The 27,156-nt window shown below is 37.8% G+C and overlaps 1 protein-coding gene across 1 annotated transcript in view; it reads left to right on the top strand.

The window, feature by feature from the left end:
• The first annotated feature begins 745 nt into the window (after window positions 1–745).
• LOC124721927 (tRNA-dihydrouridine(20a/20b) synthase [NAD(P)+]-like) overlaps window positions 746–27,156 on the top strand; it is a 43,157-nt gene continuing 16,746 nt past the window's right edge. Inside the window, exons 1-5 of the mRNA XM_047247083.1 lie at window positions 746–1,131; window positions 1,754–1,875; window positions 1,952–2,027; window positions 2,780–2,959; window positions 5,263–5,471. Coding sequence (XP_047103039.1) covers window positions 1,055–1,131; window positions 1,754–1,875; window positions 1,952–2,027; window positions 2,780–2,959; window positions 5,263–5,471 — 664 coding nt within the window. The 5' untranslated portion in view covers window positions 746–1,054. The remainder of the gene's footprint in view (window positions 1,132–1,753; window positions 1,876–1,951; window positions 2,028–2,779; window positions 2,960–5,262; window positions 5,472–27,156) is intronic.

Below are 27,156 nucleotides of genomic sequence, written 5' to 3' on the forward strand. Positions count from 1 at the left end.
CTTTCCAGAAGTTTCTGGGATAGTAAAGTTTGAGGCATTCAAGATTAGAAGTCAGGGAGACTGATTTTGATATGTAATCTGAAGTAAGGATTTGCGGGTTAAATAGAAAGCTGTATTCTTTGGCTTCTCGACTGATTTTAATCCTCCTAAAGAAAAGAAAAAAAGTAACTGCCATTTGTAAATAATGTTAATTTTTACGCAAATTCGGATTATCATGCCTGTATATTGGCTAATTTGGCGATGTAAGTTTTTATTACTACTATATGTTGCAGTGCACAAATTGCAATCATGCTTTTCCATTTGCAAAGGACAGCTGTATCAACATAAGCAAACATGTAATAACCAAATGCAAATATTAGAAGTTCCCCAAAAATCTAGGTCAGATTCCCCAAATTTGGGAAGAAAAATGTTCTGATTTCCCGCATAATATGCCATTTTTTCTGATACTCGTCTTCAATAAATTATTGATTATGTTATTTCATGCTCATAATGTGCTGTTAATCTTGATAAATTTAAATATTTACTCGGAGAAATAGAAATTCACATAATTCGGAAGGCCACAGAAATGTTTTTTGTGTGGCGTGATGCTTTGCTCTACGCATGCCCTCAGCCATTGTTATGTTCAGTCTCGCTTAAGTAATATCTGTATATTAAAGAGTATTTATCTACCCTTTTTAAATTATATTGATTGAAATCTTCTCTATGAAACTCATTTTGGCAATGCTGACTGTAAGTTTTCGCTGCCAGCCACAAGAATGCGCGACGAGCTGCAGACCCGAGCGCGTTCGATTGAGGTTTGCTGTCCCTGTGTCTGAGTTATTGATTTTACGCCAAGTGGCTCATTGCTGCGCAGGACGCTGATGTACAAGCAGGGAGTGCCGTTTCGTGTAACGGCTCTCCAAAATATTTTAAAATTTGAATGTTGTAGGACACTGAAATGCTGTATAGCGCACTTAACGTAACGCCTGTGGTTATTTTAAGTGAAACCTGTGTTACATTTTGAGTGCGCGCGTGAGACTAATTCCGTTTTGTTGATACCGGCGATGTTCATAGGATGCCTGTTGATATATGTGAGTTGTTTGAGCGGAGAGAGTTGGTGAAGGTCTGCGCGCCGATGGTGAGATACAGCAAGTAAGTATAAAGTTCAAACTTGAATTAAGAACAGTTACATCTATAAGAAAAGTACCACCTTAAGGGTATATAATTGCGGTGTCAGGGATGGGGTTGAAATTCGGTGGCTATCTAGTGATTTATGTTTAAGGGTGAAATATCGTTATTAATGAAAATCGTGCACGTTGCTGTAGTACTGGAAATTTCTGTTCGAATTAGTTCGTGATATGGTTGTGCTGTATTAATGTTGACTCATTTGTATGTCCTGCTTAACTTGTGATCCTATTTTTGAAGAAGATTCTGCAGGAGAATGAGCTATTAACTAGAGATGACGGCTCTTTTTTGTTGAAGGTGATAGTAACTTGATTTCAGAAATTTGTGGCTTAACCCAGCAGTTAATAATTTGAAATAAAGTTTTCCATCTTTCAATTATATGTAGACTACAGTGAATAAATACTTGTATGAAAACACTTCTTGCGTGCCTCATTACTTGTAAAACTTAGGCCTATATACATTTTAAGAATTGCGTTCGGCTTCTAATTGGAAATATCATTTTGGCGTGAATTGGTGTAGTTGGAGGCTCATTTTACGTTTCTTTTCTACGTCTTAATACTGCTTTCGTAACTTAAAAAATTATTTTTAGGTTGGCATTCCGAACATTGGTTAGACTTTACAACTGTGACGTGTGTTTCACGCCAATGATACTAGCAGATTCATTTATTAAATCAGAAGAAGCAAGAAACAGCGAATTTACAACATTTACAGGTATGCCATTTTTCCATTCGTGAGTAACGATGGTTTTATTTTCTTCTTTGGTATTCACAATTTTTTATCTTTCCAGGTGATCAGCCATTGATAGTGCAATTTGCAGCAAACAATACATATGATTTTGCCACTGCTGCTGAAATGGTTGCCAGGCAAGTAAACATTTGTGTAATGGGTCACGCTATAAAAGCAGCTGTTCTGACAGGTTTAAATGTGATGGCGCTCTGGTACATTGTCACTTCAAACAAGGATGCATTTTTGCAACACTCAGTTTAGTGATAGATTCAGCAAAAGTGACAATGATAGTGATAAGAGGTTGCACTAAATTGTTCCTCGTTGTATTTAGCTGTTGACTGGAGAGTTGAGACGGTAGTATTTCACGATGATGATTTTTTTTTTGTAATGTCAGAGTATAAAATAACCACTCTCATGCCTGTATTTGTTTTCCATTTGCAACTGTGCAATTTTAACACTATTACTTCAGATATTGCATACTGTAGATGAAAGTTGGTTTATAGTCTGTTGGTTTGTGGTAATCAGTGCAAGAAGATCCCTTACAGTTAGCAATGCTGTTGAAATCTTTCAACTGTGAACCACAAACAGCTTCAGGTGGAAACAGAAGCCATTTATGGAGCTGTGACCACACTGAGGTGCCATAAACGTTTACAAAATCATGTTAATAATTTGTTGAGGTGAGTGCATGAAGCTGTTGTATCCAGCCCACTGAAACTGTTGGGATGTTCTTATGGCGATTCAACTAAAAGTGCTCAACTATACAGCTAATGTTCAAATTTTATTTATTAAAAATGATGTTCAAAATGAAGTTCTATGTAGTAAGGTCGGTTTTCATTGCTTTAATAATATGTTGTCTTCCCTCTCACAGTACTCTTAATTTTCTTCGTAGATACAGCAATGGTGTAGATTTGAATTGTGGCTGCCCCCAGCGCTGGGCAATCAGTGAATGTGTGGGTGCCTATCTACTTGACAAACCACAGCTTGTGAAAGACATGGTGCTGCAGGTGCGCAACAGGATTCCGCACCCATATTCGGTGTCTGCAAAAATACGCATCAAACATGATATTAGGTAACATGCTTTTATAGAACTATATCCCCACCTTTCCTATATATATGATTCTCTAGAATATGAATAATATTTAGAATTGTTGATTTACGTATACTTGAGAGAATATATGAAGAGCTGTATGCAAGAGACTGAACAGATTGTGAAACTCCCCTCGCCCATATCTTCCCTTCTCACTATTATTAGTTAATGACTCTCGGGTTGTCATACACATTCAATGAGGCAACTTATCAATTTCAAGTGGTAATTATTATTTTCTTAAGCATGCATGTAAGTTTGCCTGTAATAGGAAATACTTTATTTGAACAGTGTACTGTCTAGTTAAACCTGACATTTAAACACTGTACATGTCTGATTGTACCAGTAATTCAGATTAGGTTACTTGCGCCTGTAATTGTTTATTATGGCACAGGGGCATAATGTTTCGAAGTAGTTGATGCACCAGACTAATTGGAAATAAAGGGATCAGTTATAAATATCAATTTGCCTTTTCTTAATTTTTAGTATAATTAATGAAAAAGAGTAAGATGGTAACTTGGTGTCATGTAAATTGTAATACATGCCTATTGTTTTAACATCTGTATAGGTGTAGTGATAAACAATCGATAGTAAACATGGCATTTTTAGTGCCTGTTGAGTTTAAACCTAAGCAGAGAATTAGCGTAGTAGTCTGCTAGTTTGACTGAAAATAATAATCTGGTTCAGTGTATTGGAGAGCTGTATTGGACACCATATTGATTCAAAAGTGAGAAAATGTAAATGACAGTAATATAGCTTACAACTGTTCTGGCTGCCAAAACATTAAATAAGTGTAACACATAAAGAATTTCTGTCCAAAAAGGAAGCGGTAGTGGCGTTGTTTCTATTATACAGAGCTTGCTACGCGAAAAATTTTATTATTTCTAACAATAGTACTAATGAAAGCAATATTTTGTGAAAAATCCAGAGATATCTGAAACATTGTTTCATTGTACTGTGATTTTATTTTACACTAGTGATCCCAACAATGCTTCGCAATTCTTAAATATGTATGGGAATTGGATGTATGTCAATTTCCTCCTCCATGTGCATTATGTCCCTTCTCTCTGACCATCTACTCCTACTGCCCTTTGACCTTCACCCTTGTTAGTTGTTACTACAGGTTCAGATTCCTGAGTAGTATTCTGATCATAAGCTGATAAGCCATGAATACAACTCTTATGTTTTCTCTGAAAATAAATTGCGAGGAAGGAAACAAAAAAGCACATTGTTGTGTAAACAATTTTTGTTCAAAAATATGTACGAGATGTGTGTGGGAGAAAAGATTTTTCTAATGGTGTAAATGCCATATTGTAATTTACCTGGCATTGACTGCAAGAAAAAATGAAAGTGCATGTATTCATTGCAGAGCAAAGTACGGCATTTTCTTTCTAGCAGTCAGTTGTAACAGAACACTTCTACATTTTTATTTAAAAAATGCAGTATATTGCTTATGACCATCTCAATGTTCATTAGAGTATCGTGTTAAAATATGAAATAAATTGGTCAAATACTTTTAAAGATTTTTGGTAACAACTTTTCTCCTTTATGTACTAAATGTGTATTTATATATTATAGGGTGATGCTCCATAGATATATAAAAATGCGTGTATTTGAACGCAGAATTTGAGTATCAGATTTAAGATTTTGAGCAGTTGAACATTTACATTTTTATTTGTATAGATTAATCCACTGTTTTCTTTCTTACATTGCTTATATCTAATATAAAGTATTTGTAAGTCCTGTTCACTAAACGTAACATTCGTAATGAGTTTAATGTGGAAGTAAGTGACAAATTTAGTGTCTTTTACGTAAGTATCTTACCTAATTTCTGATACTATAATGCATTTTGGGCATATACACTGTTATAAAACATCTGTATGTCAAAAATAGAATGTTTTGTGTGTGGAGGCTAGGAAGGGAATTACAATGTAATGAGGTTTATTAGTGTCCCATGTCATTAGTTGATTTGTTGTATATTCTCCTCAATTTCTAGATTTGTGATTCAGTTTATTTTTATTATTGCAGTTTCACTTTTTGTCATTCATCTTGCAGTAGTTTTGATTGTGGAAAGTTTTCAACTTTCTCGGGTGGTGATCAAAATGGAAGGTATTGAGCGCATATTATATAATTCTTATGAAGTGCAGAGGCCATAAATTTCTACTTGAAAAAGTATCACCATCTTGGAAAGAGTTTTTGGTAATTATCTCGACAGTAGATACGGAACTTACTTGATATCAATATTTTATATTGGGTTAATTACTGAAACATATGTTTAAATTTCGCAGGTTGACAGTTGAACTCTGTAGAACTTTGGAAGCTGCTGGATTGTCATTTATAACAGTTCATGCTCGAACTGTGGAACAAAGAAACCAGCCAATCAATCAAGAAAGCTTGAAACTGATTTCACATTCCATTAGAATACCAGTAGTGGCAAATGGTGATGTCAGGACATTGGCTGACGCTGAGGAACTGCGAGAAACTACAAGGTGCAAAGGTATGTAAAAATAAAAATTCACACGGCTTAGGATTGGGTTAAGCACTTGTCAGAAACTTGTACCTAAGTTACAAGAAAAGTGAAGAAAATGTGAGATACGAGGTACTGGCAGAAGTAAAGCTGTGAGGACGGGGCACGAGTTGTGCTTAGATAGCTCAGATGGTAGAGCACTTGCCTGCGAAACGCAAAGGTCCCAAGTTCGAGTCTTGGTCTGGCACAGTTTTAATCTGCCGGGAAGTTTCAAGAAAAGAAAAGCTGCAGTGTTGAAAAGTTTAACTTTATATAAAAGTGCTTTGTCCAGATAGTCTGTTTGGTGTAATGTGTAATTTCCAATGAATATACCGTTGCTGGTAAAATTATGGGAAGTCGTCAATTAGGATGCTCTAGATGGCAAATGGAAGTTCCTGCTCTACATCAGATATCATAGAAATGTAGTTTATGCCACAGCATTGTCAGTCTATTTCCCACTCACCTGTATGACTGGTAATTTGTTTTTTGCGATGTCATGTAATCTGTTAAACAAGAGTAAAAATCCCAACACACTTACAGGATAGAAACTCTCACACAAGACTCTGCATAAAGTGAAAGGATTGGGGAACTGCTTGCTTGCTATGTTAGCTCAGAAACACGTGTAATACTGTATGTCAAGAAAAGAACCCAGAAAACAATGGCAGATCAGCCTCACAAGAAAACTTGATGCATCACTGTTCTTTGTATAGGATTGACACCAGATGTTTTGTATGTTCATACTAGCTGGATGTACCAAAATAAAAGTATTTAAGATGGATTAAATATAAGGAGATGGCAAAGTTGTTGCATGTATTACTAAGGAATTGTCAATGATCTCACTTACAGGACAGTGAGAAAATAAATTCCAAAAATGGCTACTTAGGAACTGGAAGGTATGAACAAAATGTTTGTATCATTCCCCAGATGAATGTTTGAAAGCTGCCTGTTCCACCTAATTAATCTGGGAGCAAAAATTGCCTCACGTTGTGATTTCAGCCTGCACAGAGAACATGTGCTAAATAGTGTGTTCATGAACGTAAGCAAGAGCTATATAATATCTGGGACAAATTGTTTAACTGGAGGCAATGCTTGTCTCAACACTACTTCAGATTTTAGTACTTAAGAATACAATTAAATGAGATTGTGCAAATACTGAGACCACAGTGCATTATTAATCACACAAAAACAGTGAGTAAAAGACATATTCGTACCTGGATTTCTGTAGTAGGATCATTAAGAAGGAAAGTCGTGCAATTCATTCTTTCAATACTGAATGGATGGGTCAGCACAGATATTTAAACTAAAATGACTTTATTTTTCTTCAACATCTACAGGAATGAGGTAGAACAAGCAGAGGAGAAAAACTGTTAGATTCAGTGAAGAGGCTCAGAACTATTGCAAGGTAGAATGGGACTGGTAGATGAAATACCTAACATGCAGAATAGATTCTGCAGTTGCTATGAAAACTAGAAAGCAATGCAGAGATGGAAGAGAGTGGATTGAAATAATTTGGTTAAAACTGTAAAAAATGTGTGAATCTTCAGTGAGTCCCAATATTTATAGTATCCTTTCCTGTACTGTACTGTACTGAAAATGATGTAATTGCTCAGCCACTGATTGAATTAATAAATGGCCGTGTACTTTTGAATTCAGAGATTCCCAAAAAGAGGTGCCCATAGAACCAGTTTAAAGACAAATGCAACCCATTGAAGTCTCAAATTGCAGGCCTCTCTGCAATGTGAATTCTGGCTAAGGCAGTGCAATGTATGATGAAATGCTAAGTATAATGTTATTTTGAAGATGGTTACCTCTTCCTTGATATAGTGTCATGTTCCATGCTTAGGTTTCCCAATGGCTTAAGTGACTGGGAGGAATCTTTGAGGTAATCATGGCCAGAGAGGAAGATGGCTAGAAAATTCACAAACTTAAAAGCATATAGGACCACTCCATAACAACTTCGAATGTTTTCACAGTGAATTATTAAGTCTAAGCATAGACATTGGAGTCTCATTGTTCCATACAATTAAAGAGCAACAAAAAAATCTAAGTAACAAGGAGATGCTATGGTACGTTTCTGCAAATGCTACTAAGAATGTGTAAAAACTGACCGATTTGCCTCTTGTTGCTTGGTTACTATTACTTTAATCCCAAATTCTGTGCCTGTCATGTACAAGAGGAAGGGAAGGATTCCTTTGATGGGCAGTTGTCTGTGATATATGAAGTATATTAAATTGAACTTTTGGTTTGCGGCAATAAATTTATTAATTTTGAGGTACAAAGTAGTCTCCTAGGTAATGCGCACAGTTCTGCCACCACTCCTGCCATTGTTGTAAACACTTATGGACCGTATCTTTTGGAGTGGCGATTAACATTCTGCATGATATCTTCTCTTTCCTCAAACTATATTCCTTTCACGGGCATTTTCAGCTTGAGAACCAACCAAAATTCACACAGCATGTCTGTGGAATAGGGAGCATGGCTAACTACTGTTTGGCAAGGTAAGTCTGCTCCATTGTCAGCAGTTTAGGTACAAATTTTGTGGACATTTTAGTGGTGCAGAAGTTGGTCAGAATTGAATTTACTCATTTGCAAGTTCTCAGTGTGGTAAGTGTTCCACGACAGTTCACACATTCTCATTGACACAATTTTGACTGGAGTGTCTTCCTGTTTCTGGTTCCCTTTACATTGATGTGTGGCCATCTGTGAAGCATTTGCGCTACCCCTTTATATGTGAATCATCCCACGACATATCTTGCAAATGGTTTCCTCTTGGGTATCGCCAAGCTTTTGGTAACCTTTGATGCAGTATTGTTTTCAGTTTGAGTGGGCATTTCACAACTTACTGGAATCCAGTGGGTGCTCCCTACACGTGCTCATTCACAGGCTGGCTGCCAGCAACTGACACTTCTTGCTAGCAAGAAAAAATTCACAACTGCACATGTATGTCCCCTATCACATCTATGCTGAAGGAAGTCTCCTGTGTTTCTTTGTTTTATGACAGATAGGATTGATACGCCTTGAACGCACCTCATTTGCCTACTGTTCTCTCATCTTTTCTCTCACACCTTCAGTACATTATTCTAAAAAGTGGTAGTTCAGCACTTTTTAAAAAACTAGTTGTTTGTGTGATTTTACTGCTGCTTTTGTGCTCTGGCTTGCAGCAAGTGTAATGCTACAACCACACAAGTGTTCATCACCCAGTGGCTCTGCCTTGTTTCAATCAACACATGCAGCTCTGTCAGTCTGGCCACATGGTCTTTTTCCTCACACATAGTGAAGTCCAGAGAGATCCAGTCACAAGTCAGAGCAAGCTGCAGTAAAATTTACTGTGTGCAGTATGAACTTTGAATATTTCTTTGAATAAGAAAGTGATCCTTGTATTGTGTGCTGTAATAGTTGTTTATGGGTGTTAACAATGACAGCATGAGAGAAATACGGAATTCATCTGATATTGAGACGTCGAAGACAGAAGTGTGTGCTGCTACACAGCAAGTTAAAGGCAAATCTGGGCAAGTTTTCTGAATGCTATGAGGCATCTGTTAACTTATTTGAAATTATTTTGAGCATAGTCAAATACAAAATTTCCAAAAGTAACACACCCAGTAATGCTTGGAATGTTGCAATTTCTTGTTGACATTGTATAGCTTTAAGTTAAGCTATATTAGATATTATATCTATTTATCTGTACCAGTGTAATCATGACAACAGTTTGTTTATAAGGTGAATTCTGTATGCAGGTCTGGTGCTTGATACCATTCTCTGGACATCATGCATGCAATATCGTGAACTGAGAAATACTTCAGAGCTGAAATTGCTTTTAAGAATTTATTTTGACTATGATTGGCTTCAACAACACTCTGCTGTCATTTTCAGATCTGCTATAGGACAACACACACACACACACACACACACACACACACACACCATTTGTAAACATATTTTCTGTGCCAGTGGTAATGAATACATAAATATAATATTATAAATGTAGGTAACATAATTCATTTTTCAAAATTATGGCATATATTTTGACAGTGTTGAAAATTTAAATAGTTTGGAAATGCAAGCTTTCCCAGCTGGTAGATCACAACCAGTCAGCATGTCATTGATAAAAGTACTAGTTGCAAACATGTTGGCATGCAACTTTCGCTGATTACATGCAGCCACATGCATGCTTGTTTGAAGCTGTACTGGATTGTGTGCTGTGACAGTCAACCTACATCTTATGTCCACTAGATGGCAGTGTGGTAACAGATGTTACTGTTTCCATTTACATAGTTATGATTCACCCATAAGAAATTTGTGTATTAAGATAGTCCAGATATAAAGTTCAAAAAAAATTGCAGACATTTTATAAAGATTATACAGTAGCAATAGCTTTCAATATACAAACTTTCATAAAGGTGCAGTATTGTTATTTAAGTAATAGACTGCTAAAACAAATTCTGCAGTGTATGTCATTAATAGGATTTAATAAAATTTTAATTTTGTCTCTGCATATCGTGAGTACTGTAAGATTTTTAATAAATGAACAGTATAGTATTGAGTTAGTGTAAAAGTTTTTAGCATTTTTGTTTTGCTTGTTGGTCTCTGGTCGCCATGGATTTATTTATTGATTGGTGTTTTATTTGTAATTCACTGTTGCTGTAATGGGAGTGACAGGTGAAGAAATCTGAGCGTTTCTGACGTCATCTTCTGTTTGAGTATAATAGAGGGATGTCAGCAGCAGAGGCAGGCATACATTTGTGCTGCGTATGGGGATAATTCCACTGGACAAGGCACAGCAAGAAAATAGTTTTCTCATTTTGAACAGGATTGTTTTGACATTAGCGACTCTTCATGTTCAGGAAGACCTTTGGGTTTGAAGAAGATTACTTAAATGCATTAATGCAGTGATCCAAATCAGTGTACTCGAGAACTGACAAATATGACACTGATCATTCCACCATTGTGTGACATTTGCATGCAGTGGGGAAGGTTCAAAAATCAGGTGTGAGAGTACCACATGCTTCACGCCAAAATTACAAAAATCAGCAGGTGGCCACATGTGCATCTCTGATTGTCCATCAATTGGCTCGCGAACACTGACCATTCCTATCCTGTATTGTTACTGGTGGTGTGAAACTGTCTTTATGCTAAAATAACGAAAAGAAAAGAATGGAAGAGTCCAAATAAAGAAGCAACTCCCCGTACAGAGACCTGCATGCATCGACAAAAGGCAATGTTATGCATTTGTTGGAACAGTGGAAGTGTGGTGTATTAAAAATTGCTCCCCCAAGGTGTAACCATCACTGCTGACAATTTGTCAACAACTAAGTGTCTTGCAGACCCAATCAAAGGACAATGACCAGGAAGACTGCATGAAGTGGTGCTACTTGATGATAATGCCCGCCTGTATTCTGCTAGACTGACAAAAAACACTATACTGGAATTGGGTTGGGAAGTCATTCCACACCCACTGTATTCACACAATCATGCACCCTCAGATTTCACCTTTTCCGCTCTGTCGAACAACCCTCAAGGAACTTCCTTTCTGAATAAAAATGCACTTGGAACATAGCGTGTCGAGTTCTTTGTCTCAAAACCATGTGATATTTTAAGTCATGGAATCAAAAAGTTACCCCAGCATTGGGAGGCTGTTGTAAATAGTGGAGTAGTATATATATTATTGGTGTTAGTCTCTGTATCTGTTTGTTAAACTTATGGAAAAATGCTATGTACTTATGCACCAACTTAATTTAAGGGAGGCAGCATTTATCATCATGATTTGTCAGTTTTATTTCCAAAGCAATCTTACCTTGACAGTAACAGTTCTCAGTAGAGTGAAATAATTAAAACATATACATCGAGCCCCATTTCGTGTTACGTCAAATAGTGATGTATAAAACATTGTTTTCAGTATCTAGCCTTGTTGGCTCGCGGTAAGGTAACTAGCATTTCTTACGGTGAATATTGCTCTTAGTGCGATGGATAATACCCTAAGATAGTAAGATTTTCACGTAGGCATGGAGCACTGGATATTATTTTACTCTATACTGTACACCAGCAGTTTCTCTTATCCCATATGAACATTAAATCATGAACACAGTAAGTATATAAACTATAAATAACCTTGAGCGGCATAAAAAACTGGAAATTACATTGGCTTCTTGTGATGAACATATTTTTACTGTGATGCTATGTTGCTGTAAGAGGCGATTTTCGTGAAGACTTAGAGCACTGGATATTACTATGTGCCAGTAAACTGTCTCCCTTATTTAGCTGAACATGAAACTATGATTAGATAAATAGATACTATAAATTGATGTTACACTTTAGTTGGGATACCTTGAAACTAAATAACATAGTTTATATGAGTATACTATGCGATTGTACTCTTTAAGGAATCTGCATGTTGATTGCAGGATACAACATGTGCAGACAGTGAGAAGTAATGAGTAGTTTTAGGTTAATCTTTGTTCTATGTTCTATTACAAAAATTGGTTCATGATTGTTTCTCTCACCTAGACATGTGGGAAAAATTCTCAGGCTCATTAAAGTGGCATTTGTTTTGTAAAGTGTTGATGGCTCATTAACTTATCATTCTTTATACTGCGTAATTATACACCAGTACAAGAAACATTGTGACTGCCACTAGGAAAATATATAATTCATTAAACTGTGGCTATCCCTGCTAGGCAAAATGTAACAAGATGTGTGGTTATTTGCTGTGGTGTAGCTTACAAATTTTAGCCTTGCCAGCATCATAGTGAACTCATGTTATATCATTAGTTTTAGAAGCCTTGCTACCTATTGCCTTAAGTGATTTCACCTACAGCTATTTGATATTCATGTTGCAAATTTGGCAACTTTCCCCCAGAACTTGGGTGTCAATGTTCTAGATGAATTCTTCACAGGAATTCCTACACTGCATAAATAAAATGTTATTAGTTTAAGCTAGTTGCTCTCTATGTTACAGAAAGCTTTGACAGTAGTTAATTAAAAGGAAAATTGTTTAATGTTTCTACTGCCTCATGTTTAAAAGTGTTTTTCCATGAAGTTCAGAAGTTTTTTAAAAACTAAATATACAAATAAATAGGAGAAAAAGACCCATGTTATATCTTATGGCAAGGTCATACTAAGAAAAAATTAAGATTATATAATTGTTCTTTAGGTAATTGTAAAAGCTAAAATGTTAGGTTAGGATGTTTAGTTTGCACACTGTTACTAACTTTTTGATTTGTAACTTTGTGATGTGAGACAGCATAATGAAAATGTCACACTAAAATACATTACATGCAAATGGGTGAACTGTCCAAAGAAGATTCTTTAGAAACAAAACTAAGCAATCATGAGAATAAATGTTGCCTGCCTTGGTCATTTATTTTTAAAAGAAATTTTCATACAGAACTAGCAATATGCAGAAACAAATTTTTTAAAAATTAAGAAACTTTTGTTGGATTGCTTTTAAATACTGTAAATGGCGTGTACATTGTAGATTTTTTAAAGTAGTGTATTACTTAAATGACAGCACTGCTCCCTTATGAAGGCTTGTATTGAAAGCTATTACTATTGTATAATTTGGTGAATTGTATAAATGTTTATGTAAATTCAAACAGTAACATTTGTTACTGCACTGCCACCTAGTGAATGTAAGAGGTAGGTTGCCTGTCACAGCACCTGGCTCAGTATGTCTCCAGATGAGCATGTGTGGGGTTGCATGTAATTAGTGAAAGTTGCATGACAACATATGTGTAAATAACATTTTTATTAATGACATTTTTGGTTGTGATTTACCTGCTGGTAGAGCTCATATTTCCAAACTATTTAAATATTCAATACTATCGAAGTATAGGGCATAATTTTGAAAAAGATAGTGTGTTATGTATAGGTAACATATTTTGGTAGTCATTAACACTGCCACAGAAACTGTTTACAAATGCAATGTGTGTACACAGTATTACAGATCTGAAGATAACAGTGAATTACTGTTGAAACTGGTTATCAGTTCAAAATAAGTATTAAATGTGATTCTGACTTTGAAGTATTTCTTCAAATATTACAAACTATGATAGGCATCTCTCAACAGTCATAGAAATATATTATGCCTCATATCTTGAAATTTGGAGTATAACTGAGGAAGTAAGAATAATTTTTCATTTGATTGTTATGTTGTGTAAGGAGTAACTCCAACAATGATATGCAGTATACCCAAACTACAAGGTGTGGCATGATGTATTTTTGCGGATGTTGAGAGAAGCCTGTCGGTTTGTTCTATTGCTTGCATGATGCTACAGAGAACAGTACCAAACATCAGATGTGCATTCAGAAGTGATCTTGTAGATAAACTGTTGTGATAAACTGATACAGATAAATATAATTTATAATACTGCTTTACCTAATGTTACGTAGTCTTGACATAAAACTAAAATGTCCTTGGTGTTGTTAATGAAGAGTAACATACTCTCAAAGGAACTGCACTGCTAAACAGGTAACAGATTTGTAGTTGTCCTGTAGTGCTGTTCTAAGAAGGCAGCATCCCCCTGCACTGCTTACTCCTCAGTTTAGACAGATCACAGAAACACCATAATGTTTACTGCATTTGTGGTCAGTGTCAGTTGGCTTGCAGCATGGGAAAAAATGCAGAACAGATGCATCCCAATACATTCACACTGGTTGTACACAGCAGTCTGTGGGAGCCTAGTATGTGAAAAAGCTGCATTCAGCAAGGCATACTGCTTAGTAAGATAAAATCTTACAAAACTGGGGCACTGCCTTTGGCATTTCTTTGAAGAATTTGTTAAACAGGTAGCAAGTTGCATCAGAGCAAGAATCTCTCATGTGAAGAATGTGTGCAACATGGATGCCCCAAGGATGCTGCTCTTGATCATAATTGTTTACAACCTTCACTCACTCAAACTTCACACTTTGCATATTATACACATTTAGTCTTAAGTGAGATGGCAATTATGCAGGTAGTACAAGAAGCAGATGTCTGGGTTGAAGTGGCAAAGATGTGGTTTATGTAAGATGAAAATAAAGTAAAACACAATGGATGACTTACATCCTAAGTGGATATTGGTGCTTCATCATAGAAAGTAAATGAACTAAAACTAAACACCTTGTATATACCAAATTTTCACAGGTGTGTATCAAGCTTTTGCAGACTGCAGAAGTGTGCAGTTGCTGCAGAACAGTGAGGATAATTTCTTCTAGCAATAAAAGTGCCACTGCATACCCACATTTACGAAACTGGAGTTCTTTGTCATTGCCACTATTTGTCTGCCTCAACCGTTTGAAGCTGCTCTGTGATGCCTACAGCAAGACACCATCACTATGCTCGAAATAAGAATAGTTGAGACAGCCCAAGACAATGATTAACCAAAAAACAAGTTAGAGTGCTGATAGGTGTACTAAAGATATATAGTTTAATACCAAACAGCATTCATTCCTTATCAGTGTAGCCAATTTAGAAGTTGAGAGAATTCTCATTTTGCTAGAAGTGTGACTATAGGTAGGAGTTCTACCACAATATGTGAATACACAAAACAATCTAAAACACTATTTCATAGTGAATTGTATCCGGATAAACTATTTTGTCAGAGATGGTTTGAAATATTTTATTTTCTGCATGTACATATTGAAAATGTAACCAGTGTTCGTAATTGCACATCATATGGCAAAGCCCAATTTGGAAAGATAATGTGCATAACATGTTTGCAAAATAAAAGGTGCAATGATGTATCACTGTGTTCAGTGCTCTGGTGCTACACTAATTTTGGGTGGTTGTTCTGTAAGGTGCACTCTGCTTGATGCATTGTAGTATTTAACATCTTAGAATAAAGTGTCTCACTTTAGTCTACTAGCTAACATCTTAGAACAAGGGACTCTAACTTTCATCTACCAGCTAAAGCTAAAAAATCTTATAATGTGGAGACACTGATCATGGTATTCTAGGTAGTGGGCATTTCGAACTGTGGTGTAGAAAGCAGTAGAGGTCTGGCCTGCACTACTGTTTGATACTGTCAACCTGAGACTGTAGCCATTAACAAATACTTCGTGTTCTGTATTGCTCATTGCTTAATACTCTTATTTGGACTGAGGGAAGAGACTTATCCAGGTCTATCAAGCAGTTCACTTACAACCCACGTAACACCAAAAGTGATTGATGATCCCTATGACCGTGTGTCAGTTCTGCTTTCACAGAAATGGTGCTGCCCTAAGAGGGATGTGAGGCTTGTTTCCTCTCCCATCTGGCATTTTAATTTTAGTTTGTTTATGCTCATGGCAAATTGCCAGTTTGTAGCATGTGCACTCGGCACTGGAAAACTAAACATGTATTTTGACTGCTCTGAAATTCTTTCCCTAGCATGCTGGGAATGGTTATTTTTGGTTCTACTGAGACACTGCCTTGTCAGTTCTGTATGTAGTGTTGTCAGGTGTATCTTGCACAGTTATGAATGCCCACTAAAGGTTGAAATTAATATACTGCAGGCTATGTAATTATCTGATTGGGTTGTTGTTGTTGTTGTTGTTGTTGTCGTCGTCTTCAGTCCTGAGACTGGTTTGATCCAGCTCTCCGTGCTACTCTATCCTGTGCAAGTTTTTTCGTCTCCCAGTACCTACTGCAACCTACATCCTTCTGAATCTGCTTAGTGTATTCACCTCTTGGTCTCCCTCTACGATTTTTACCCTCCACGCTGCCCTCCAATACTAAATTGGTGATCCCTTGATGCCTCAGAACATGTCCTACCAACCGATCCCTTCTTCTGGTCAAGTTGTGCCACAAACTTCTCTTCTCCCCAATCCTATTCAATACTTCCTCATTAGTTATGTGATCTACCTGTCTAATCTTCAGCATTCTTCTGTAGCACCACATTTCGAAAGCTTCTATTCTCTTCTTGTCCAAACTATTTATCGTCCATGTTTCACTTCCATACATGGCTACACTCCATACGAATACTTTCAGAAATGACTTCCTGACACTTAAATCAATACTGGATGTTAACAAATTTCTGTTCTTCAGAAACGCTTTCCTTGCCATTGCCAGCCTACATTTTATATCCTCTCCACTTCGACCATCAGTTATCTTGCTCCCCAAACAGCAAAACTCCTTCACTACTTGAAGTGTCTCATTTCCTAATCTAATACCCTCAACATCAGCCGACTTAATTCGACTACATTCCATTACCCTTGTTTTGCTTTTGTTGATGTTCATCTTATATCCTCCTTTCAAGACACTATCCATTCCGTTCAACTGCTCTTCCAAGTCCTTTGCTGTCTCTGACAGAATTACAATGTCATCGGCCAACCTCAAAGTTTTTATTTCTTCTCCATGGATTTTAATACCTACACCGAACTTTTCTTTTGTTTCCTTCACTGCTTGCTCAATATACAGATTCAATAACATCGGGGAGAGGCAACAACCCTGTCTCACTCCCTTCCCAACAACTGCTTCCCTTTCATGTCCCTCGACTCTTATAACTGCCATCTGGTTTCTGTACAAATTGTAAATAGCCTTTCGCTCCCTGTATTTTACCCCTGCCACCTTTAGAATTTGAAAGAGGGTATTCCAGTCAACATTGTCAAAAGCTTTCTCTAAGTCTACAAATGCTAGAAACGTAGGTTTGCCTTTCCTTAATCTTTCTTCTAAGATAAGTCGTGAGGTCAGTATTGCCTCACGTGTTCCAGTGTTTCTACGGAATCCAAACTGATATTCCCCGAGGTTGGCTTCTACTAGTTTTTCCATTCGTCTGTAAAGAATTCGTGTTAGTATTTTGCGTCTGTGACTTATTAAACTGATAGTTCGGTAATTTTCACATCTGTCAACACCTGCTTTCTTTGAGATTGGAATTATTATATTCTTCTTGAAGTCTGCCGGTATTTCGCCTGTCTCATACATCTTGCTCACCAGATGGTAGAGTTTTGTCAGGACTGGCTCTCCCAAGGCCGTCAGTAGTTCTAATGGAATGTTGTCTACTCCCGGGGCCTTGTTTCGACTCAGGTCTTTCAGTGCTCTGTGAAACTCTTCACACAGTATCATATCTCCCATTTCATCTACATCTACATCCTCTTCCATTTCCATAATATTGTCCTCAAGTACATTGCCCTGTATAGACCCTCTATGTACTCCTTCCACCTTTCTGCTGGGGTAGGGGAAGAAAAAGTTGAATTGCCTTAAATCTGAGAATCGCCCAGTTTACTGTCAGAGGGCTGCTGCTGCTTCTTAACAGGAACAATTGTTTGTTGAAAGCATAAACAGAACCAAAATAAGAAAACAAGGAAATATCACTTCAGAAAAAACTTAAGTTTTTTGCAAAAGCAAACATGCTAGTCAAAAAGCACCCCACTTTTTGTTTTCAGCCAATTTCAAGGCACGTAAGGCTTTGCCTTCAGGCACATAGCATGACAACCTTTTCAATTTGTATGTCTGATAATATTCAAACAACTAAAAAGTAGATGTGAATTTTGCCACAAATAGATAAATTTTCAGGTCCCCCCCCATGAACCATGGACCTTGCCGTTGGTGGGGAGGCTTGCGTGCCTCAGCGATACAGATAGCCGTACCGTAGGTGCAACCACAACGGAGGGGTATCTGTCGAGAGGCCAGACAAACGTGTGGTTCCTGAAGAGGGGCAGCAGCCTTTTCAGTAGTTGCAAGGGCAACAGTCTGGATGATTGACTGATCTGGCCTTGTAACAATAACCAAAACGGCCTTGCTGTGCTGGTACTGCGGACGGCTGAAAGCAAGGGGAAACTACAGCCGTAATTTCTCCCGAGGGCATGCAGCTTTACTGTATGATTACATGATGATGGCGTCCTCTTGGGTAAAATATTCCGGAGGTAAAATAGTCCCCCATTCGGATCTCCGGGCAGGGACTACCCAGGAGGACATCATTATTAGGAGAAAGAAAACTGGCGTTCTACGGATCGGAGCGTGGAATGTCAGATCCCTTAATCGGGCAGGTAGGTTAGAAAATTTTAAAAGGGAAATGGATAGGTTGAAGTTAGATATAGTGGGAATTAGTGAAGTTCGGTGGCAGGAGGAACAAGACTTCTAGTCAGGTGACTACAGGGTTATAAACACAAAATCAAATAGGGGTAATGCAGGAGTAGGTTTAATAATGAATAGGAAAATAGGAATGCGGGTAAGCTACTACAAACAGCATAGTGAACGCATTATTGTGGCCAAGATAGATACGAAGCCCACACCTACTACAGTAGTGCAAGTTTATATGCCAACTAGCTCTGCAGATGACGAAGAAATTGAAGAAATGTATGATGAAATAAAAGAAATTATTCAGATTGTGAAGGGAGACGAAAATTTAATAGCCATGGGTGACTGGAATTCGAGTGTAGGAAAAGGGAGAGAAGGAAACATAGTAGGTGAATATGGATTGGGGGACAGAAATGAAAGAGGAAGCCGCCTGGTAGAATTTTGCACAGAGCACAACATAATCATAACTAACACTTGGTTTAAGAATCATGAAAGAAGGTTGTATACATGGAAGAACCCTGGAGATACTAAAAGGTATCAGATAGATTATATAATGGTAAGACAGAGATTTAGGAACCAGGTTTTAAATTGTAAGACATTTCCAGGGGCAGATGTGGACTCTGACCACAATCTATTGGTTATGACCTGTAGATTAAAACTGAAGAAACTGCAAAAAGGTGGGAATTTAAGGAGATGGGACCTGGATAAACTAAAAGAACCAGAGGTTGTACAGAGATTCAGGGAGAGCATAAGGGAGCAATTGACAGGAATGGGGGAAATAAATACAGTAGAAGAAGAATGGGTAGCTTTGAGGGATGAAGTAGTGAAGGCAGCAGAGGATCAAGTAGGTAAAAAGACGAGGGCTAGTAGAAATCCTTGGGTAACAGAAGAAATATTGAATTTAATTGATGAAAGGAGAAAATATAAAAATGCAGTAAGTGAAACAGGCAAAAAGGAATACAAACGTCTCAAAAATGAGATCGACAGGAAGTGCAAAATGGCTAAGCAGGGATGGCTAGAGGACAAATGTAAGGATGTAGAGGCCTATCTCACTAGGGGTAAGATAGATACCGCCTACAGGAAAATTAGAGACCTTTGGAGATAAGAGAACGACTTGTATGAATATCAAGAGCTCAGATGGAAACCCAGTTCTAAGCAAAGAAGGGAAAGCAGAAAGGTGGAAGGAGTATATAGAGGGTCTATACAAGGGCAATGTACTTGAGGACAATATTATGGAAATGGAAGAGGATGTAGATGAAGATGAAATGGGAGATATGATACTGTGTGAAGAGTTTGACAGAGCACTGAAAGACCTGAGTCGAAACAAGGCCCCCAGAGTAGACAATATTCCATTGGAACTACTGACGGCCGTGGGAGAGCTAGTCCTGACAAAACTCTACCATCTGGTGAGCAAGATGTATGAAACAGGCGAAATACCCTCAGACTTCAAGAAGAATATAATAATTCCAATCCCAAAGAAAGCAGGTGTTGACAGATGTGAAAATTACCGAACTATCAGCTTAATAAGTCACAGCTGCAAAATACTAACACGAATTCTTTACAGACGAATGGAAAAACTAGTAGAAGCCAACCTCGGGGAAGATCAGTTTGGATTCCGTAGAAACATTGGAACACGTGAGGCAATACTGACCTTACGACTTTTCTTAGAAGAAAGATTAAGGAAAGGCAAACCTACGTTTCTAGCATTTGTAGACTTAGAGAAAGCTTTTGACAATGTTGACTGGAATACCCTCTTTCAAATTCTAAAGGTGGCAGGGGTGAAATACAGGGAGCGAAAGGCTATTTACAATTTGTACAGAAACCAGATGGCAGTTATAAGAGTCGAGGGACATGAAAGGGAAGCAGTGGTTGGGAAAGGAGTAAGACAGGGTTGTAGCCTCTCCCCGATGTTGTTCAATCTGTATATTGAGCAAGCAGTAAAGGAAACAAAAGAAAAATTCGGAGTAGGTATTAAAATTCATGGAGAAGAAATAAAAACTTTTAGGTTCGCCGATGACATTGTAATTCTGTCAGAGACAGCAAAGGACTTGGAAGAGCAGTTGAATGGAATGGACAGTGTCTTGAAAGGAGCATATAAGATGAACATCAACAAAAGCAAAACAAGGATAATGGAATGTAGTCTAATTAAGTCGGGTGATGCTGAGGGAATTAGATTAGGAAATGAGGCACTTAAAGTAGTAAAGGAGTTTTGCTATTTGGGGAGCAAAATAACTGATGATGGTCGAAGTAGAGAGGATATAAAATGTAGGCTGGCAATGGCAAGGAAAGCGTTTCTGAAGAACAGAAATTTGTTAACATCCAGTATTGATTTAAGTGTCAGGAAGTCATTTCTGAAAGTATTCGTATGGAGTGTAGCCATGTATGGAAGTGAAACATGGACGATAAATAGTTTGGACAAGAAGAGAATAGAAGCTTTCGAAATGTGGTGCTACAGAAGAATGCTGAAGATTAGATGGGTAGATCACATAACTAATGAGGAAGTATTGAAAAGGATTGGGGAGAAGAGAAGTTTGTGGCACAACTTGACCAGAAGAAGGGATCGGTTGGTAGGACATGTTCTGAGGCATCAAGGGATCACCAATTTAGTATTGGAGGGCAGCGTGGAGGGTAAAAATCGTAGAGGGAGACCAAGAGGTGAATACACTAAGCAGATTCAGAAAGATGTAGGTTGCAGTAGGTACTGGGAGATGAAAAAGCTTGCACAGGATAGAGTAGCATGGAGAGCTGCATCAAACCAGTCTCAGGACTGAAGACCACAACAACAACATCTATTAGTGATTGACTTTTAGTGATGAGTCCCTGAAATGGCAACAGTGCTAATCCATTAGCAGCAATTCTGATATTGTACTTTAAATGCATTTGGGCAACAAAACTTTGCACACTTATTTTTTTATAATCTGTCTGAATGAAAATGACAGAATTTGTCAACTCAGAGAAGATATTATGCAGCAAAATTTCCAGTCAAGGAAACCCTACAGTAGATTCAAAGGGTAAACCTTTGACAGACTGTCTGTGCCCTAACCTTCGAATGTATGTCTGTAACTTCCGTTGTGACTGGTCTTGGATAGTTATGATGGCATAACAAGCAATTTGTATAGCCAAGGATGAAATGTTGTTTGTTTCAACTGTGAGAGAAACATTAAGCATTTCACATAACTACTTCAATGTACTAGATGTTAGTGCTGTCAGACTGAATTTTCAGAGAAAAATACTTCATTTGTGGAGGCAGGTACAAGAAGTGTTATGAATAATTTAAGTGGTATTTTTCATTTTCTGCTTTTCCTGAACTTCGGCATTACTATTGTTGATACATATACTGCAGACTGTGAACCCAGATACACTGAAAATGATAAATGAAACATGAAAAAATTGGCTTCTAAGTGAACATATACCATTGATAAGTTAGTTACCGCAACCAAGATTTCACTTTCACATTCATTGACTTTGCGAGCTCGTGGTCAAATTGTCATCTACCAACCTTACGATGACCTCAGCTATGCTAAGGACCAACCTGTCATCCCAAGAGATTCTACTGTGGAGCCTTATTATTATTTCCACATAAATGGTGGAGATAACTATACAGGATGATCGGAAGCAGTTGGGAAAGTTTGTAAGGATGTGGCAGGAGAGGTTGTGCTGAGAAATAGTTGTTAACCAAGTTTGATCCACTCCACTGTTTGTGGGTTATTTATTGTTGAAGTTAGCCAATTAGGTCATTGCCACACACGCACCCAGCCAGAAACACTGAGGAAACCAAACAAAGGGCAAGTTGGCAACAAACTGAACAAATATAGCTTTGGCTCATTAGTTTAAATTTATCACTTCTGAAAAAGGCACATTTTAACTGAGCAAGTAGTAACATCTCATACCCTCAGATGTCTGTGCTCTGTGCATTACTGCATTTTAGCCTGTGCAAATGCTCGAATTTGTGCACACAACAGTCTGATAGGCTGACTTCAGTGCTAGTCAGTATGCAGCAAAAGCAGAATATGAAGTAAAGGCTGTCCACAAAATTCTACGAATTCAGATGTTAGTGCCATGAAGACTTATAATTAGCAGCTGTTTATTAGCTAAGACACACAGTCCTGTTTTTTTTTTTTTTTTTTTTTTTTTTTTTTTTTTTTTTTTTTTTTTTTTTTTTTTTTTTGTTCCGTGGGACCACATTTAGGAGAAGTCTCCATGGTCATGGAACGAGTCAATACATGAAATTATAACACGATTGTAGAAACACATAAAATGAAACAAGTCGTTAGTTTAAATAAAGAAAATCAAGAATGTAACACTGGAATTTGCTTAATTTTTTTATCTCTTCCAGGAGCTCCTCGACAGAATAGAAGGAGTGAGCCATGAGGAAACTCTTCAGTTTAGACTTAAAAGTGTTTGGGCTACTGCTAAGATTTTTGAGTTCTTGTGGTAGCTTATTGAAAATGGATGCAGCAGAATACTGCACTCCTTTCTGCACAAGAGTCAAGGAAGTGCATTCCACATGCAGATTTGATTTCTGCCTAGTATTAACTGAGTGAAAGCTGCTAACTCTTGGGAATAAGCTAATATTGCTAACAACAAACGACATTAAAGAAAATACATACTGTGAGGGCAATGTCAAAATTCCCAGACTATTGAATAGGGGTCGACAAGAGGTTTTCGGACTTACACCATACATAGCTCGAACAGCCCGTTTTTGAGCCAAAAATACCCTTTTTGAATCAGAAGAATTACCCCAAAAAATAATACCATATGACATAAGCGTATGAAAATATGCGAAGTATACTACTTTTCGTGTTGAAATGTCACTTATTTCAGATACTGTTCTAATGGTAAATAAAGCGGCATTTAGTTTCTGAACAAGATCCTGAACATGGGCTTTCCACAACAGCTTACTATCTATCCGTACGCCTAGGAACTTGAACTGTTCCGTCTCGCTTATAACATGCCCATTCTGTCTGATTAAAATGTCAGTTCTTGTTGAATTGTGGGTTAGAAACTGTAAAAACTGAGTCTTACTGTGATTTAGCATCAAATTATTTTCCACAAGCCACGAACTTACTTCATGAACTACATTATTTGATAATGTTTCAATATTACACACAAGATCCTTCACTACCAAGGTGGTGTCATCAGCAAACAGAAATATTTTTGAATCACCTGTAATACTAGAAGGCATATCATTTACATAAATAAGGAACAGCAGTGGCCCCAGCACCGACCCTTGGGGAACGCCCCATTTAACAGTGCCCCATTGGGACTGAACATCATTACCACTCTCAATATTGCGGAGGATTACCTTCTGCTTTCTGTTCTTAAAGTAGGAGGCGAACCAATTGTAAGCTACTCCCCTTACTCCATAATGTTCCAACTTCTGCAGTAATATTTTGTGGTCAACACAGTCAAAAGCCTTTGTTAAATCAAAGAAAACACCTAACGTTCTCAACCTTTTATTTAATCCGTCCAAAACCTCACAGAGAAAAGAGAATATAGCATTTTCAGTTGTTAAGCCATTTCTAAAACCAAACTGTACATTTGACAGCAAATTATGTGAATTTAAATGCTGCAGTAACCTTGTATATACAAGCCTCTCGATAACTTTAGCAAACACCGATGGCATAGAAATAGGTCTATAATTGTCAACATTATCCCTGTCTCCCTTTTTATAAAGTGGCTTCACTACCGAGTACTTTAATCGGTCAGGAAACCGACCACTGCTAAAGGAAAAGTTACAGATATGGCTAAGTACTGAGCTAATATACGTGGAACAATACTTCAGTATTCTGCTAGATACCCCGTCATATCCATGAGAGTTCTTGGTCTTTAGTGATTTAATTATTAACTCAATCTCCCTCTTGTCAGTATCATGGAGGAGCATTTCAGGTAACAGTCTCGGAACACTTTTTTCTAAGAGCGCTATATGATTCCCTGTTGGGACTAGGTTTCTATTTAGTTCACCTGCTATATTCAGAAAGTGATTATTAAGTACTGTACATATATGCGACTTATCAGCAACACGGACATCCCCACTACGCACTGATTCTATATCCTCGACCTGTCTCTGCAGACCAGCCACTTCCTTTACGACTGACCATATGGTTTTAATTTTATCCTGAGACTTAGCTATTCTATCTGCATACCACATACTTTTTGCCTTCCTAATAACTTTTTTAAGCACCTTACAATACTGTTTGTAATGGGCTGCTGCATTTAGATTTTGACTGTTTCTAACGTTTTGATATAATTGCCACTTTGTTCTACAAGATATTCTTATCCCTTTAGTCAGCCACCCAGGCTGCCTGTTTGTGCTAGTACCCTGTTTTAAACGTTCTAACGGAAAGCAACTTTCAAAGAGCACGAGAAAAGTCTTGAGGAAAGCATTATATTTATCGTCTACTGTATCAGCACTATAAACATCTTGCCAATCTTGTTCCTTGATAAGGTTTACAAAAGTCTGTACAGCAACTGGATCAGCTTTCCTAAAAAGTTGGTAACTATATTTAACATGTGTTGAAGCACAAAAATCTTTTAGACTTAAAATTTGTGCATCATGATCTGAAAGGCCATTCACCTTTTTGCTAACAGAATGCCCTTCTAATAATGACGAATGAACAAAAATATTGTCTATGGTTGTTCTACTGTTCCCTTGCACTCTCGTTGGAAAGAATACGGTTTGCATAAGATTATATGAATTAAGGAGGTCTACCAGCATCCTTTTCCTTGCACAATCACTTATACAATTAATATTGAAGTCACCACATATAACTAACTTTTTGTATTTCCTATAAAGTGAACCAAGAACCTCCTCTAGCTTTAGCAAAAATGTTGTGAAATCGGAGTCTGGGGATCTATAAATAACAACAGTAAGAAGTTTAGCTCCACTAAATTTAACCACACCTGCACAACATTCAAACACCTTTTCAGTGCAGTACTTTGAAACATCAATTGACTCAAATGGGATACCGTTTCTCACATACATGGCTACTCCCCCACACCGCAAAGAGCTCCTAGAAAAGCTGCCAGCCAACCTGTATCCTGGTAAAGGAAGCCTCTGAATTATCTCCTTATTTAAGAAGTGTTCAGATATACCAATAATTTCAGAGTCAACATCTATAAGCAGTTCACTAACTTTATCTCGAATACCTTGTATATTTTGATGAAATATACTAATTCCCTCATTAATCGGATACCCAAGCTTTGTAGAAAGTGGTTTCTTTGTTAGAGAGACTTCCCTTAAGCAGGAATACCTATCAGCTGACTTCAATCTAAAAAAGGTACAGCTCTAACACCCACAACTACCGGAATTTTCCCATGAGTGATCCCACCACCCCCACCTATGCTGTCACCTATAAGTTTTGCCAACCTCGCCTTCCCATACCTGTTGAGGTGCAGGCCATGTCTAGTGAAACCCGTCCTACTGATAGACTCCACCGACACCACTGAAATGTGACTCATGCCTTCTGTCATCAGCGCACCCCCAAGTCTCATGTTATTACGCCTGACGGCTATATTAAGATGAGGCCGATCGTGACGCTGAAACAGTTCCACGAAATGCACATTCGTGTTGCCAGTCTGAGTGGCTATCTTTTCCAGGTCACCATCTATGTCATACTTCCCATCCCTATCAATACTATTACCAGCCCCACCCACAATCACTACCTGATCCTCTTTAGTAAAATCCCTACATAACCCCCCTATGTTAAAAGTCACCTGAGCCAATCCTGCATTAGGCTTCACAATGCTGGTGACCTGGTACTCATTCCCCAAAACTTCCTGCAACTGCTGGCCTACACCTCTACCATGAGAACTACCTAACAGCAGAACCTTCTTCTTTCTCTTAGACTTTGCAACTGTCCTAGCCACCGTAACTGCTGAGGTCTGCTGCATACTTCCTACATCTACAGCTACTAGAGATTCCTCTCCACTAGACTCTGACAGTTGGTCATATCTATTACAAACACCAATAGTAAAACTATCTGAAAATCTCCTTCTCCTAGCAGATCTCTTGCCAACAGCCAGCTCCCATTCCCCAACCCCCTTCTCCCTCCTCATCCTATCTAGCTCCTCCTGTGCGTTTTTCAACTGCACCTGAAGGGCACAGATCTTAAGCTCCTGCTCCTCTATCAACTTACTCTTGCTACATAACCTGCAGTTCCAGGAGAGGATCTCACCAGAATGCCCACTGGCTTCCCCACTGCATTCCCCCCAGTGAAAATACTTCGAACAAGTCTCACACCGCAATCCACTACTCACAAACCTACGGCAAAGCCCACACTTCTCACTCATGGTAAAATTTTACAATTATTGAAACAAGAAAACAACTTTATCTAAGTTCCGCTACTACAATAAGAAGATGTTAAAAACTGACTACAATTATCACAAACTTGCTCTACAAGGGAAGTAACTACTATTATTGAAAGTATTAATCAACAACAAATGAGAATATAACAAAATACTAACACAGAAAGAAAATCAAACGTCTAATGACAGTAACGAAACTGAAAGCAGTTCGCAAAAATTTCTTCTGAAGTTATTTCACCGGAAAACACCAAGAACACCGGTTGAAGACCACTAAAGTTCCTAAATAAAATACTATACACAAACAATTAATTAGTACTTAGCTTTCGATGCGCCGCTACAGCTGCAACTGGTCAGCGCGGAATGTAAACACGGGTAAGAGGTTAAGTTGCTCGATAC

This window comes from Schistocerca piceifrons, chromosome X (genome assembly GCF_021461385.2).
Source record: "Schistocerca piceifrons isolate TAMUIC-IGC-003096 chromosome X, iqSchPice1.1, whole genome shotgun sequence".
NCBI classification, from domain to species: domain Eukaryota; kingdom Metazoa; phylum Arthropoda; class Insecta; order Orthoptera; family Acrididae; genus Schistocerca; species Schistocerca piceifrons.